This window comes from Poromitra crassiceps (assembly GCF_964638095.1).
Source record: "Poromitra crassiceps genome assembly, chromosome: 5".
Taxonomy (NCBI): Eukaryota; Metazoa; Chordata; class Actinopteri; order Beryciformes; family Melamphaidae; genus Poromitra; species Poromitra crassiceps.
Window position 1 is genome coordinate 21,961,767 of NC_139642.1, and position 17,500 is coordinate 21,979,266.

A 17,500-nucleotide genomic window follows, 5' to 3' on the forward strand; every position below is an offset into this window, starting at 1 on the left:
TTAATCTGGTCTGGGTGTTACTGTCACAGATATTGTGACTTTATCTGCTACTCTCTCTTAAATGGTGCAGTGGTGTCACCAATTACCTTGTAAAACCGTTCTCCCCCTGCCACAATTTCATTTTCTATTTTTTCTTTCTCGTGCTCCCTCTCCTCTGCTTTGGATATCCGCAGCACATCTGGATCATGGCTGGCTGCCTTTCATGGCTGTGGAGGTACAGGAATTACCTGCTGATCGTACTGACTCCCCTACTGATTCTACCGCTGCCCCTGATCATCCCAGGCCCGGTAAGGACGTGTGTGTGTGTGTGTGTGTGTGTGTGTGTGTGTGTGTGTGTGTGTGTGTGTGTGTGTGTGTGTGTGTGTGTGTGTGTGTGTGTGTGTGTGTGTGTGTGTGTGTGTATGTTTGACTTAAGTTTGACTTATGAGTGACATCATTTTTAGTTCCTATATCCCTCTCATATAGGCTCATACTGCACATTTAGGATATTCGAGAATGAAGCCTGTCCTTGTGTGTGCACCACAGGAGGCGAAGTGTGGCTATGTGATCGTCCTGATGGCTCTGTTCTGGTGCACAGAGTGTATCCCCCTGGCCGTGACCGCCCTGCTGCCCGTCATCTTCTTCCCCATGATGGGCATCATGGAGTCAAGCGAGGTATTTACACCTTCTCATTTTAAGATGGACTATTACTAAATCTGAATGTACTGTACCTATACTTACAGTATAGCTACTGTGGATTTAGATTCTGATCAGATAGCGCATTTCCTGCAATTAGATGGCTTAGAATTGTATGTATAGGAGTAGGCTATGGAGGTATACTGCTGACAGTTGATGGCCTAGCATCTAAGCTCCATATTATTTGCAGACCAGAAGCAGCTATATCCTTATTTTTTTAGTTGACAGAGCCTCTTTTCTTTTTCACATGAGAACGTCTGTATTCCCTCTCAGTCATTTTTCCGTGATCCAGGTTTGTATCCAGTACCTGAAAGACTCCAACATGCTCTTCATTGGCGGGCTGCTGGTGGCCATCGCTGTGGAGCACTGGAACCTGCACAAGAGGATCGCCCTTCGAGTCCTGCTTCTCGTTGGGGTGAAGCCCGCTCTGTGAGACGCCTTGCCTCTTCGCACATCATTTCACCCTGCAGTAGTTGAATCTGTCACTCCGGTCTCTTCACATTCTTTTTCCGTCTTCATTCCTGATGAGTTGTTCTCCTCTCCAGCCTGATGATGGGGTTCATGGGCACCACAGCCTTTCTGTCCATGTGGATCAGTAACACGGCGTCCACGGCCATGATGCTGCCCATCGCCCACGCCGTGCTGCAGACGCTGTCTGACACCGAGGCCAAGGCTGAGGAGAGCGAGCCCAGCCACAACCACCACAACCACAACAACCACAAGAACAACCACAACCAGGCCTTCGAGATGGGAGAGACCAACGAGAGCAACCACAAGGAGCTCAAACCCAATGACAGCAGCGTCAACATGGGTATGGGTATGTGTGTGTGTGTGTGTGTGTGTGTGTGTGTGTGTGTGTGTGTGTGTGTGTTTGTGTGTGTGTGTGTGTGTGTGTGTGTGTGTGTGTGTGTGTGTGTGTGTGTGTGTGTGTGTGTGTGTGTGTGTGTGTGTGTGTGTGTGTGTCGTGTTGCTATAGTAAGTCAAGAGTAAGTTGTTTTTAAAGTTTATGTTTTGGTTGTTTAAGAGATGATTTGATGACTTTTTGGTTTCTACTGTCTTGCAGATACGAAAGCAAATGTGGATGAAGATGATGGCGACAAAGACACAAAGGACATGATGGAAATCAAATCCGAAGACAATGGTGTTACTTCAAGTAGGTTTCCTTTGAAATAACAGCATAATAAACAGTATAATATTGTATACAATTCTTCCTCAAAAATCAGTTATTGCTTGGGAAGATTAATCTTTTCATAAGAGAAAAGAAAATAAATGATTGGAGCTGAAAGCAGTAGTCAGTAGTACATGCAATTCTCAACCTGTTCACATAGGTTTATCTTCTGAACGATCACCATAAAAATAGTTTACACCCGTGGATTACTCAGTCAACTGTTCATCTTTTATGCATACTAAAATTTTATTTCAATATTCATGAGGAGGAACTGACATGACATGACCTTCACCTGGTATGATGAAGGTCGTTTGAGCGAAACGTTTTGTATTGTAGGCCTATTTATTAAAAGTCTTGCTAAAGTGAAGTCAGTATGCAGGAGTCTAACTGATTTTACGACTTGTCCTGTTCCTCCTACTACGGTGTGCCTGGCAGCAGCGTAACTACCATATATGCAGGGAACGCGACTGCATCGGGGCCCGGCGTGCTTGGGGCCCGGTCGCCCGGCTCGTGTGTGGCCGAGCGTCGACGGGGCCCCTGCGTCGACGGGGCCCAGCTATTGTTGTGACGCTGGCGGGCGCGGGCTGCAGCGGGTCGTCCTCCTCCACCTCTCCCCTCTCCACGGTGTCCATGCTTGGTCGGTGTGCTGCCTGTCACCAATATGTTTTCATCTCTGGTGCGCCGTCACCCTTTTCATCTCTCTGGTCTGGACAGGTGCGCTGCCACCCAAAATGTATTGCCTGTCAAGGTGCGCCATCACCGAATTTTACAGTTGTCATCTCTTGTTATGGTGCGCCCACACCAGATTTTGTCAGTAGCCTATCAGGGCCCGGTTTGACCATTTTGCATCGGGGCCCGGGGCTGACTCGTTACGCTGCTGGTGCCTGGCATACACAGTAGTGCAAAGATCACCTTTACTGATGCTTTGTGGTGTTTAGAATTTGAAACCTTTCCAGAAGCCTGTGTAATGGTGAAAAGAGTCTACAAAAAGTCCAGTGGGCCAGTGAAAAGCTGTCTGAGTCTCAGTTCTCTCCTCCAGATGTTGGTGACAGGAGCCCAGAGGTGGAGCTGATCAGGATGAAGAGGGAGCTGAAGTATGTCAACCTGTCCAAAGGCATGAGCCTGAGTGTGTGTTACGCTGCCAGCATCGGAGGCACGGCCACCCTCACAGGAACCACACCCAACGTCATCCTCAAGGGCCAGATCGATGAGTAGGACCTGTGCACACATACGCACGCACACGCACACACACACACACACACACACACACACACACACACACACACACACACACACACACACACACACAGACACACACACACACACACACACACACACACACACACACACACACACACACACGCACACACACACGTACACACTAGAAAGCTTCTATACACAATATAAGTTTCAAAACATGTTCGAAGAGTTAGGTCAAATCAGGAGATTCAAATATTTTTTGCAGTCTATAAGGTCTTTAGAAAGATTCTTCCACAAGATTTCTGCCAATATGGGCACAAAATTACTGTATTCATCAGATATGATTTATCATTTGTAGTATGAAATAATAATGGTGACCACATTGATAATCTTTCTGTTCAGACGTCTGCTAATGCTAGCTTTTTACCAACAGACTCTTTCCAGGAAATGGAGATATCATCAACTTTGCCAGCTGGTTTGGCTTCTCTTTTCCCAACATGGTATTAATGCTTGCCCTCTCTTGGTTGTGGCTGCAGTTCATTTATTTGGGCTTCAAGTAAGTCTCGTGGATCCGTGTCATATACTCTCTTTTTTAATAACAATAGCATAACTTCAACATTATGAACAAAGATAATTGATCAGAATTTCTCACTGTACTATTCCAGCTTAAAAAAGTCCTTTGGATGCGGCGCACACAAAGGTGGTGACAAGGAGGCGTACCAGGTAATGAAAGATGAGTACAAAAAGTTGGGCAGCATGAGCTTCGCTGAGGGCTGTGTGCTGGTTATCTTCACGCTGCTGGTTCTTCTGTGGTTTACCAGGGAGCCTGGCTTCATGCCTGGCTGGGCCACTGTGCTCTTCAACAAGGACAAACCGTGAGTATGAGGAATGCCATGACTCCCGGGGGAATTAATTCAATCATCTCTTAATCAGAACATTTGGTTCAAATCTAGGAGCAGAAAACAAAGAGTGGTCTAATAGTGTTTTACATGTAATAATGAATCCATGACAGCCACACCCCCCTGTGACTCAGACACAAACTACAGTAGCCATTGTGTTTTTGAGTGCTGGTCTGATGTCAGATCACTTCTTGATGACTTGTGACTTGATCAACCTCGTAACCATCTGCCGAGTCTTGGGTCGTTATAATGCTAGGCTCTGCTCACAATACTAGCTTAGGTCTATTAAAAAATGTCAATCACAGATAATGTTCAAGCCCTTTTCTTATCCATCAACAGGTATGTCACTGACGGCACAGTGGCCATACTGATGTCGACACTCTTCTTCTGTATCCCATCCACGCTCCCCAGATGTGGCGGGACATCGGACGATGGTAGGTGGCATGTTCTTGATCATTTTGTGTGTGCACCAAATACTCTCTCTCTCTCTCTAGGACATCTTGGATGTATTTTTTCATGTTTATCCTGCATGTTTTTAAGTGACAATGATCAAATCTGAATGGAAACTACAGTATGTACGTCAGCACATCGCAACAGGGAACTTGTGTATGTTCAAGCAAAAGGGGGGGCAATTTGATCCTCTTTCGGGGCCCCGCTCTGCACGTCTGCACAGCACAATCGGAAGTGTCCCAGTGTATTTGCTGTTGCATCACATGTTCTGCTTGCATGGTGTGTTAAGTCTGTGACAAGAGGATACGATGATGAGTGCAGTCAGTTTTTTACGGTGCCGTCTCTATCTGGATACTAAGGAGATACAGACAATAACTTTTACTGTCTTGTGTGACATGAGCTGACTCAGTGCGTTCACTGCGTTGTAATAAACGCTATCCCAGCTGCTTGCAGAGGCACCCGAGGGTGATCTGTAGCCTGATAGCCTCAAGGTCAAGCCTGTGCAACACGGCATGCTGTACCGTTCCTTAGACAAATGACTTTTGAATCAATACATGCACTCATTCCCTCTGGGTAACTTAAGTTGAGCGTGGTGGCCTGAGGGTGCCTATGAGCAACACGGTTATCGCTGCTCCTCCGACAGTCCCAAAGCAGTACGTTTTGTCTTTTGTACGCAGAGCCATGCCACAAAGATGAAACACACTTTGTTGAATAAGAAGTGTGAGGCAGACTTTGAGGTGCCATTTTGCGTCAAAGTCCATTTTTCGAACGAAAAACGAGGACAGGGGATTATCAGCAAAAACCTATGAACCCGCATGAATTCGGTTTAAAACAACACATTTTAATTGTGAGTTTTATCACATTTCCTTTCATCTTTATGGAGTACCTTCGCTGTCATAATGTCCTATCTAGACAGTAAAAAGCTGCTTCCACCATAGTTAAGTTAGCGATACCACAATCTCTTAACCAATGGCTGAAAATAAACTGTCCGTTGTAAAGATTTGTTTCACCATCGTCTTCAACATCTCCTCCTTGCTCCAATAGGAAAAGCCCTTGGAGCCCCTCCGACGCTGCTTAACTGGGATATAGTCCATGAGAAGATGCCGTGGAGTATAATTTTGCTTCTGGGAGGGGGCTTTGCGCTGGCCCGCGGTAGTGAGGTAATGATCATCAAGCACTCTAGTTTTCTAAAGAGAATCCCATATTCATACTTTTTGATGCTGACTTGTATTTTTTGTTATACCTCTGGATAAAGACTTCTGGTCTGTCCACGTGGCTGGGAGAAAGTCTGGCCCCCCTGCAGAGCATTCCGCCCTTTGCCATCTCCATCCTGCTGTGTCTGCTGGTGGCCATGTTCACCGAGTGTTCCAGCAACACCGCCACCACAACGCTCTTCCTGCCTATACTGGCCTCCATGGTGAGAGACCGTCAGAGACACAACTCTCTCTCTCTCTCCCCCTTCTTTCTCTCTGAGATTTGTCTTATCGAAACACTTGTGTCAGTCATGTGACGTTGATGTTGCCAACCCCAAACAAGTGGAGTTTTACCGTTTTTAAAGAGGATGTGTTGGTTTCATATGCACTGATACCCGCAGAAAGGCTGTTGGCTGTATTTTTGTATATTTTAAAATGTTATTTTCAATTTAATTATTGGTTTCTCTGCCAAGAGCTTAATACAGAGATCATTTCACCAAAAATTCAGTATAAAAAAAACAGTGTAAAATAAAAGGCTCTGTAAAAAAAAATAAGAACAGCAGAAAAGGTTAAGAAAGGGACAAGGCAGTCTGCAACATTCGTCCACAACTGATGCAATGTGTCCATCTCTAGGTAGACTATTCAAGTTAAAACAGTCAGAAATGGTCAGCTATTGGTTTCTGTTCCAATAGGTTAAGACAAGATAAGATAATTTCACCAAATTTCAGGGTCAATGTAGCTATATATGATGATATACATGTATATATACTAAACGGGCTGCAGTTGGCCCACAGGCCATAGTTTAGGCACCACTGGTTTAACAGCACTTTGATGGGCCATGTATCTACACCAGAGGAACAGTCGGTCTGTTTGATGTAAACCAGTTGCATCGGTCACAAGAGTATCACTGCTCTAAAACGCCTCACCTGGCCTGTTAACATCTGTGTGAACCTCTTCACCCCAGGCCTGTTTAACATCTGTGCAGGGGTGGAGCGACCCTATCAGCCCACGGGGGGCGAAGCTCTTAGGGGGCCCCCACATCCCATCCCATCCCATTTTCTTTTTTTTTCCCCAATTAAGGCCGGCGGCAAAGAAAGATTTGCCTTTTTTGCATGTTTGAATCTGTTTTAGCCATATTTAGTGGAATATCTCATTTTAAACACACCAATGTTATTGTCTATTGATTGAATTGCTCTCACACTCAGGCCTGGCCTGGCCTGGCATGCAATTTTTTTTTTTTTTTTTTTTATGGGAGTGGGCCCGGGGCGGGCGCACTCTCTGCCCCGGTGTACGCTCCGCTACTGCATCTATGTGAACTTCTTCACCCCAGGCCTGTTTAACATCTGTGTGAACCTCTTCACCTCAGGCCGTCGCCATCAAGCTGCACCCGCTGTACGTCATGTTGCCTTGCACCATCTGTGCCTCCCTGGCCTTCATGCTGCCTGTGGCCACCCCGCCCAACGCCATCGCCTTCTCCTACGGCAACCTTAAAGTCATGGACATGGTAAGAGCCTTCACTTCTCCATCTAGAGGAGAGGACCATAGGGAACCTTAGCATGTTTACAGCACACACACAAAAGCTCATGTCTGAGTCTGAGATACGCTGGTACAGTATGCATCCTCATGTGAACGTCCTACTAGGGGGTCCTCTGCAAAACATGACAGACCAATTATGGATCTCAAGGAATTGGAGGCATTTAGGTTCACATTTTAATATATATATGAAACTTATGGTGAAATCTAAAGTAAATCAAATGTATCCATGCCTCAGCACCTTGACACAGTGGTAATAATACTGTATCCCAGCAAATGTATTTTTAGTCTTCAAATATCATTTTGGTACCGAAAACCCATTATGCTCCTATTGGTTGCAGGCCAAGGCTGGATTCATTCTGAACTTTGTTGGAGTCATAACCATCAACATCGCCCTAAACACGTGGGGCACGGTCATGTTCCAGCTCAACACCTTTCCCAGCTGGGCCAATGTCACCAACACCCCTTGATTATGAACACGTGGAAACGGAAACAGTGAAGACCAATGCCAGGAAGAGGGGGAGAGATGAACAATGGGGCTTGCAGCCATCTTGGTATTTTATTTTAAATCTCTCCTAGACACGGACTAGACAGTCCAACCAACACAGCCTGCTATGCACTGGAGCCTGTTGATAAGTGTTGAGGCAGTTTCATATGCAGCTTTATATGCAGCCTGACATTGTGACGTTCCTATAGGCAACCAGCTGGACTTGCTGACTGGAAACACTGGTTCGCCTTTTGTAAATATTTGTGATGGATCTGAACTCGATTAACTTAAGAATCACACTGAACCAAGCAGGTCATAACCTCATGCTGAGGCACCAACAGTGACGACCTGGGACTGAGGCACCAACAGTGACGACCTGGGACTGAGGCACCAACAGTGACGACCTGGGACTGAGGCACAGCAGTGACAAGCTCTTCCGTTCGGTTTCTAACCTTGTCCCAATACCCAAACCCTAACCCCAACCAAGTGGCTGACCTTTGCCTAATCCAGTGTTAAACAGCTAATTCTGTGTCTGTATTGCACGTTCAAACCTTAATGCCAGAGCCGTGTATATAGAAGAGGCGCGACATCTCCATTCACTCCAATGGACCAGTTTTTTACTCTCAAGAGTTCCAGGAAGTAAGGTCCTGGATTAAGCAGCACTGTCGAGTTGCAGCAAAATGGACAGTTTGTGTTGTACTTAGATTTTTTTTTTTTAATCAAATTGTACATTATGAGCTTTATTTTAGCATTCAAAAGTAGCGCGAGACCCCTTCCTGGCTGTTCATTGGCTAATGAGTCACGCATTTTGTCCTCCGCTGACGCCACTCTCTCAGAGGACACTACTTAATACCATTCCATAATAACAAATTAATACATCTTTCCAATGAGTTTGGACATTTCTAGAGAAACTATATATATATATATATATATTTGCCCACTTTCTGTGGAGACTGTTAAATTTGATAATGGGCTCAGTCCATTGCCTTCTCCCAACATCATTTCTTTTAGGACTTGTCTTCTGTCCCCTTGTATAGACTTATACAGTCTACATATATAATCCATATAATCCATGCATTCTGCTAAAGATATATTGTTCAAAGGACAAATCATTTCTCACTCTTGTTGAATTCTAGGTTGGTTCTCATGGGGATTATTGAAGGTGTGATGCATGTGAGGGAAGTCAACATCTTTCTGAAATGTCATGTCCTGCTCATACTCATCTGACTTGTCTTGAGGATTGTTGGTCTTTTGCAACATTTTGCGGTACATGATGGAAATATGGACAAAATATATCAATGCAGTCCCTTTTTGTGACTTGGTGACAGCTTACAGCTTGTTAGTGTTGTATTCCTCTTTCTCCATACAGTACTTTTCCACTTTTCCATAGATGAGTTGTAGGCTACTGTGCTTTACTGCAGTGTTTCTGATCCAGAGTTTTCAAAGAAGGGCCTGAAAGGACTAGCTAAATGCAAATTGTACCCCATTTCCTGTCTTATGGGGAGACAGCTGCAGTTTTTATATTATGGAATATCACTGGGACAGGCAAAGTGATTACTTTATATAAGCTCACCGTGAGCCAAAAAGTAAATTATTCTGTCATAAATCTTGGTGCCCCAGGGACTGTGGATGTGTTCATTTGAGTTTTCAAAAGACACTCATAAATCACAATTTCTGATGAATTAGATATGAATTAGACATTTTCCATTGGCACTATTAACACGTTACATGCCTCTTTCTCATTTAGCAAGCAATATGTTACTTACCCTTGTGCCCCCTCCCCCCAACTTAACCTATACATATAGAGAACAGAATGTGTCTCCAGGAGGGCAGGGAAGTTAAGATGATAGATTACTGAGGAAAATAAACAGTGGGTTCAGGTAGCCTAAGTGTGGGTTCAGGTAACAGCCCAAAATAAAGGATACAAAGCATTATTGAAAGCACATGTTTTTGCACAGGTATGGACCTTAAGATAATGAACAAATCAACATCCTACAGTATCATGTATAAAAATCCTGGACTGAATTGATTCAATTCACTTTGTCTACCACGGCTTGCAAAAGTGACCTCAGGGACTTTGAGGGACGCCACATTTGGCAGCTTCACAGCAAAACGTTCTGGTGCTTCATGAGGAACAGAGGCAAAGGCGATTTTGGCATGAAAGTGTCAGGTGAAGATAGCATCAAGTTGTGGTCTGAAATAGAAACTCCTTCAGAGTGATTTCCATGCAGTGTTTGGAGAGGCAAGAGAAAACAGCCCAGCAACTCTGATTCAGTTGACTACAAAGATCAATCTATGGCAGAAGAAGACAGTTTTGTCAATAACAGTTTGTTTAGAAACTTCACAGTGGTCAGGTTGCAGCACATCATCATCATCAGCATCATACCTTAATTTAAACCTCACAGGCATATATGCAGCAGTGGAAAAAGTTGAAAACGAGTCGTTCATCACCTTCTTCTCAACAAGCAGACGTATGTTTGGTATACGAACCTAAATATTCTATAGGCCCAAGTATTTGTCTCCCACAGTGAAGCCAAAAGCCGTTCTAAACGATCACATTCATCCGGTGGTTGGTGAAGTGATGGGAGTGAGAGAAATCTTCCACTTCCAGGATGACAATACCTGCTTCACGGTGGCACAAGTGCTCAGTGCAAATATAAGCAGTCCAGCGCAAAAGACTCTGAAACAGTGTTTTTCACCACCACCAACACGGCAAGTGATATCATTTCTTACGGAAGAACAGTGTGACGATTTTGCATATTCCAATAATGTTTACAGAAACTTTCAAGACAGACGCATTGGCTCCCACAATTTACAACTCCTACCTGTCTGTACTTCGCAGCTTTCAAAGTTGGTCAAAAAATAAGGCAGGATGTCCAGTTAAAATAAGGCGGGATATCTGCTCCTTTCCCCCAATCACCTGCCTTAGTCATGTGTTTCTGAGATTCGTGATTGGTCGAATACCATCGAACTTCCTTCCGGTCTGAATTGTTTTTATCTTTGGAAGATGATAACTTCCGCTGTCCACATTTTAAGGGGCTGAAGTAAAGACTGTCTCTGGAGCATTGGAAGACTGTGGAAGAGATAGACTGGCTGGAGAGACTATCTGCATGACATGCTGTATGCAGTGGTTCTCAAACTTTTTTGGCTTCAGTACCATCTTTCTATGATTTCTGAATCCAAGTACCCCCTTTACCCGACTACATTTTGCTTAGAAAACTGCAAGATAAAACATAGGATGCAATGAATGAATGATAGGCTAACCCACCTTTTGAAGAATATAACATTACAAAATAAGAAATAGAGTGTAAGAGTTGCAATTAGTGCCTCCTGAGCAGAATTATTTTAACGTTTCATTTATTTTCATGATTTATTCTTCAATTTTTCCATTTTACCCCTAGGGGTACGCATACCCCAATTTTGGAACCACCGGTGTATTAGTAACTGTCAGTAGGCTATTACATCACTAACTCCAACAGTTCTTACGGTTTTTATTTTAAAATGGGTTGTCGTTCCTATAGGTTTGTAATTTTATGGGCCAATCAAAAGGGAGAGATCACCTAAGATGGACTAAGGTGTACCCATGTTGCTGAGTGACTGCCATGTGTCAAATGAGTCATTTACACATCAAATGATGAGGATAGAAACCATCAGATAAGCTAATATACTGAGAAACCATGATTGAATTCCATTTGTATGACAAGATGCTGATTTGCATATAGCAGAATTTAATACAACAAGCACACACAAATATCTGTGAGTCAACACATCCTCCGTCTCTGACAGATCATCACTACAAACTGTATTTTTCTTGACATATTGATTAGGTAATATTATGTAGCTACTGGAAATATGCTGAAAACATGAGTAACACTGATTAACCAATGACCTGCATCAAGAAGTTGCATTGACATCTCGTTGTTAATTGGTTGGTTTGGGCAACTTCCTCAGAGTTTTTAAAAAACACTAAATTGGTAAATAGATTGAGGGGTTCATGAATATTTGCAGTTACTTGGGACAGTTTGACTCACATTAATGACTCTGAACATCTAAAGTGTACTTTAGTTAATAACACCGGCAACACTTTATTTCGAGGGTGAGTCTAGTGTTGATATCCAAGGTGTATCAGGTGACTATCAACTATCATGTTCAACAAAGTGTCACTTATTTGGTGAAACTCCACAGAATGTAACCCTAACCATGCTCGTATCCTCTAATCTCTAAAACCCAGATGTTTTAGCGACACATTATAGTTACTTAGTATTATTATTATGATTATGATTATTATGATTATTATTATTATTGCTGTGGTTATTATTATTATTATTATTATCATTATTATTATTATTATTATTATTATTATTACTACTACTATTATTATTATTATTATAGTCACTTGATCAATTTCAATCAATCAATCAATTTTATATTTATATAGCGCCAAATCATAACAAGAGTTATCCCAAGGCGCTGATTGGAAGTTGCGTCTCAACATTGGACTCTCAAACATAAAGTGTGACCATAGCACAGTGGATCTTCGACCAGGAGCGAAACAGGGCCTTGAAAACATTCCCTCGCTTCTAACGTGATAAAAGCGAGTATAAAATACTCTCGTTCTGTCAAACTTGATCTTGCAACTGAGAACACCTGTGGACCCCAGCAGCAATTATCATGACCCAGAAGACAATGGCACTTTCACTGAAGTGCCCCCTGGAATCTGTTCCCACATGACACCCTCTTGTTGGAAAGCTGTGTGCAGCTTGGCAGAAAGAGCCTGCAGCGCTCGCCGGGCTCTGCGGAGGCCTCTGCTCTGTAACACAAGAGTTTATTCAATCTGTAACTCATCCCTCGTCTCTCTGTCACTCGGGCCTCGCCCTCTCGCTGAGGACAGGGTTTGTTTAAAAGTATAGCTAAGAGCTACGGCCTGTTTTCCTGGTTCATTGGGAGGATAGGATAGGAATCTACCTGTATTGACATACCTCTACTGCCTCTCTCGCCCACTCGCTCTCTCTCTCTCTCTCTCTCTCTCTCTTTATTTCTCTCCCTCCCTCTCTCTTTGTGCCTTTCTAGGTAACATTCTTCCTCCCGTCTTCATCTGTCACTATGAACGTTTCATAGAAGCGCTCAAGTTGAGGTTCCAAACGGTCGCCCAAGGAAAAAGGCCAGTAGTGCTTATATGAACCGACGCCCCCGCGGAGCATCCCGGTGCAGGAGCTGCCTGATGGTGCTGCCGTCCCACCCGGGAATATAGTCTGACTTCACCTCCAGGATTGGGTACGTCCATTTGACTGTTTTGACGTTAAACCTCCCATTGGTTACAGCACTGCAGATTGAAAATGATGGCTTGTTATTGCTTATTGTCCTGCTTCTGTTTACTTGAGTGTCCGGCGTTTCTGGTTCAGTTTGCTCCAGTTTTAAAGCTTCATTTTTTTCATTCATTCATTCATTCATTCATGTGAACTCTTGACTGACTGCCATATTGGTGTATGTGAGTCACCTCTGTTGGCAAACGGATCACCACGCCATGTGTGTGTGTGTGTGTGTGTGTGTGTGTGTGTGTGTGTGTGTGTGTGTGTGTGTGTGAGTGAATGAGTGAGTGAGTGTATGCATTGACGTACATGTGCATTCTTAGACGCACAATCGTCACTGTTTGTGTGTGTGTGTGTGTGTGTGTGTGTGTTTACTCACACACTATTATGTGAATGAGCCGTGTGTGAGAGAGAGAGAGGAGCCAGATCACAGCGAGTGGAGCCTTTGCCACGGGGCGAGCTCTGAAAGCAGGGCAGGGTGCCCACTCTCTGCCACTGGATGTGATGGCTCGTGTATCTTGTGTCCTATTCACACAAGTAACCATTCAGTCAGGCAAAAGAAAGAGTGATGGAGGGAGGAAGAGAGCGCTGCCAGCTGCCACCGGCTCCAGCCGTGCACCTTTCTCAACCTGTTGCGGCAGGTTTCTCCTTCTGTATATCTTATTGCTGCGATGGCCTGGACTAGTGCCAGACACACACACACACACACACGCACGCGCACACGCACGCACGCGCACACACACACACACACACACGCACACACACACTCACGCACGCGCACACGCACACACACAGACACACACGGAGAGAATGAAGATGATATTCTCCGCTGCCAAAATGTGAAACCATCCTATCAGCCTCTTCCATACACATTTAGACAGTGGATCTGATCGAGCTGCCGCGCTGTCAGGTGGAGGTGCTTCAGGTGGAGGAGCTTCAGGTGCCTCGGCTACTAGAGGGAAATGGGCTCCGGACGTCAGGAGGGGCTCCAGGACCGGGCAGCAAAGTTTGAGTGAAACTACTAAACTCACACAGAGACATCATGGCACATTATTGACTTTGAGGGGTTGGGTGAGTTGTTTGGAAGGTCTTCTCATATTTGGATGTTTGGATATGTGTCTTTGGTGTTGATACAGCTGCTTGTACAGCAGGTGTGTCCAGACTCTTTTGAATGGGGGCCAGATTAGGTCATGTGAAAATACCGGGGGCCCAGCTGCTGCTCTACAGCGTTAACTCTGTGATTCTCTTCTGTTCCATTTCTGCTATTCAGTTTGTCTTCATATTTATCATTCAGTAATTGGACAGTGATTGTGAGAAAGCAGTTGTATTCTTGTTGCACTTGTGGATTGCCTGCTGCCCTTTTTGAACTTTGTACACCTGCTCCACCAGAGAGCCTTTACAAAAATGTCAATATCAGCTGATCACGCTTATGACAAAATACCTGCCTGTTCTTGTTGTCTGACAATCATAAACATCGAAGATAATTAGCTTCACCTGATAATGCCGTGTATTAACCTTAGCTTGTGGCAAGGAGAGAGAAGATTACTGAAAGTTGTCTCTGAAAAACACACTGTGTGTAAGCAACTCAACTTCTCTTAATCTGATAGAAAATGTGTTTTGAGACAAAGCTGAATAATACAATTTCAAAAGAACTTGTATTATTGTGAGAAATGTGACTTTGTTTTTGCGATCGTTAAACCTGTCAGCGCAGAAAAAACAATCCAATGCTCAATGGCATTGTTGTGGTTTGTTCAGTGGAGGTGATAATGCATGAGGTGACGTTGGGTGTGACCGTGCACCACACTCCACCTTAGTTAACCTTTCTCTAAGGCAGTAGTTCTCAAAGTGGGTCACTGAGGGGCTTCCAGGGGGGTCCCCAGCAAAAAAGGGGAATAATTTATTTTCCCTACAATTCCATCCCAATAACACAATGATAGAATGCATGACTATTTTTCATCATGGGTTTCATAGGATTGGTTGCTTTTAGATGTTTTATTAGAGAAAGTCTATCAGATGGGGGACCCTGGGACAAAATCTTATCAGCTGTGGGTCTGTGGCTTGCGTTGTGTCAGTTTAGCGGTCCTTGATGTGAAATTTTTGGAGAAACCTCCTATCCTGGGAACCACTTTCATGTCGTTCCCAGTTAGGAGGTGTGCGGTTTTGGTTCTTCTTTACCTGTGGAGGACCAGATGAGTGACAAGTTGACAACTGACATCTCAATCACATAGTCGATAGCAAATCATGAAGATAAGATCTGAATGTTTGCGATTGTAAAAACAAATGTAAAAAAAAAAAGAATACCAACAATGCTTACTGTCTTGGCTGCACCTTGTTGACTTGCTTTTACCTGACATGACATTTGGTCTTGGCCAATCGGAGACAACACTTGACACTGGCATTGGCACATAAGCGGCAGAAAGATTTGCATATTTGGAGTGTGCATCACATTACTGCATGAGGCCCATGAGAAATACTTTCTCACCACGTGCGACAGTTGAAGGGTGAGGCTCTGGGGAGATGAGAAGGTGGCACAGCTTCCAGGCGCCAGGAAAACTTACACGACAGGTATGTCAGGAACGCTTCAGACAAATACTCACTCATTAAAACACAACACGTGCTATTCTGTTCCTGTGACGTTTGTATTGTTTCTTTTATCGCTGTATTCTCTCTGTGTTTTGTAGGCCCATGTGGGCTGGGCACCACAGTGTGCATGACACCTTATCAATAAATCATTCTCCACGATCTACAAACAGTTCAATCAAGTTCAATCAATATTAGCAAACATTCAAATTAAAAGTGTAAAATGTATATGCAGAGATCATGGCTATTTGTGACATTGCCACTGACAGCTGATGACTCTGGGGCCCTCTGGGACATGCTTGTGAATTAGGGCTATACAAATAAACTTGACTTGACTTGACTTGACTTGACTTGACTTGACTTGATGTTCTGTAGGATATTTGCTTCTATGAGGTTTTGTATCCAAACGAGCATTCATTTTATTTCCATTTAAATTAGTTTCCCATTCATTCCCAGTGTGGAGTCTCTAGTTTGGGCAATTTTTGTCACTTTCACAATTTAAAATGAAAGTGTCCTTGGAATTTTCCTATCAAGCTTTCCATTCACATGTGTTTTGTGGATGAACTCTTTGAGTAAACAGTTGTCAGTTAGTTTATCACCTTTTCAGAAATAATTTAATTCATTTATGTGTCTAAAAATGACCTCATTTTTGAACAGTTTATGTTGCACAATTACAGGCCGTTTAACGCATACACACGTCTTTATTCTCCCTCCTCTTTCCACTGTTACTGATACTGCTTATGTCACTGTTGCCGCTCTCAACAGCCTGTTCACATTCATTGTCTTCTTCCCAGCAAAACCCGATTTCAATCTGTGGTTTACATCTGTGGTTTAGATCTGTGTCAAACCAATGTCAAAACCCCACTTAAGTTTCTCCCAAGAGGGTGTTTGTTTTTGCTCCCTTTTTTTTTGGCCGAAGAACGCTCACGGCTGCTGCAGCCTCGTTGCAGTAAACTGTGAAACATGTCCCGACACAGTGAAGAGGAAATATGCAGAGAAATCCAACTAATTACATGATTGATGAAAGTGAAAAAGTATATGTTCATAGCTCATTACTCATGCCAGTCAAACAGAGTACGCTCAAAGCTGTTTCTCCAGGCGGTGACAACCGAGAGCAGAAACCAGCCAAGATCCACCGGAGACAATCCCGTCATTATGAAACAGGAAGATGACACTACGGAAAAACTTTTTTCCTTTTTTCAACTGGGATGTATCGGAGGTGTCATGTGTATCCTTTCTGTGTGTGTCATCTGAACGCCATCACAATTGATTCATACAACATTCTGTCTGAAGATACCTCGAGGATAACCTCGAGGATATTATGGAACATTTCCAGATTTTATCTTCAATAACATCCCACTGTTGCCACGGTGGCAATAAGGGTTGGCAGTAATACCTACCTGTCAACCGATGAGCAATCAGCATTGTTCATGATTCGTCAGTAATATAAATCTGTACATGGCAACAAACACAAACTAATGAAACACACTGATACAGGAGTGACACAGTTTCGTTTGAACCTTTAGCACCAATCTATTTTTATGTTGTTTTAGCACCTCTCTTTGTCGTGACTATAATCTCACAGTTGAACCATTTATTGATTGTATGATGATCAGTGTATGTCTCTATGTACCTCACAGACTGAAATAGCCAGAGAATTCCCTCCGTTGCTCAGTTGCGCCCCCTCTGTCTGCACTCTGCAGCATTGTGTCTCTCCAGCAGCCGAGAGGATTTGTTGCTACGACAGTGAGAAAGGCTATCGGTGAACTTTGACCTTGACACCTGAGCTTCCTTTGATCTGAGCTGAGAGACGGACGATTGCTATTTCTCGCTCTCTCTTTCTGTCATGCTTTCTCTCTCTTTCACACACACACACACACACACACACACACACACACACACACACCACAAGGGAGATTGATTCCACTTTCAGTCTTTCTCAGCATTATTTGGCGTTGAGTGACCTCATGGCCATGGTTTGTTGGTGCTTTTAATGAGCGTGCTTT

General features: G+C 43.8%; 2 protein-coding genes across 4 annotated transcripts in view; both read left to right on the plus strand.

Moving 5' to 3' along the window:
* Positions 1 to 185: 185 nt before the first annotated feature.
* LOC310776936 (solute carrier family 13 member 2-like) lies at positions 186 to 7,588 on the plus strand (the record flags this gene model as incomplete). The annotated part of the gene is made up of 12 exons (XM_083637150.1): positions 186 to 299; positions 526 to 654; positions 968 to 1,104; positions 1,221 to 1,492; positions 2,904 to 3,054; positions 3,477 to 3,599; positions 3,709 to 3,918; positions 4,282 to 4,376; positions 5,437 to 5,552; positions 5,648 to 5,809; positions 6,952 to 7,089; positions 7,460 to 7,588. 12 exons carry the CDS (start codon positions 186 to 188, stop codon positions 7,586 to 7,588), a joined length of 1,776 nt encoding a protein of 591 aa, XP_083493276.1.
* A 5,177-nt stretch (positions 7,589 to 12,765) lies between these two features.
* foxn1 (forkhead box N1) overlaps positions 12,766 to 17,500 on the plus strand; it is a 15,957-nt gene continuing 11,222 nt past the window's right edge. For 2 of the 3 annotated variants that reach the window (XM_083637919.1, XM_083637921.1), the window contains exon 1: positions 12,766 to 12,879. The gene's annotated coding sequence lies outside the window, so the exon portion shown is untranslated. Of the gene's footprint in view, positions 12,880 to 13,850; positions 13,986 to 17,500 lie in introns of those variants that run through there. The other variant, XM_083637920.1, reaches the window with a different exon arrangement.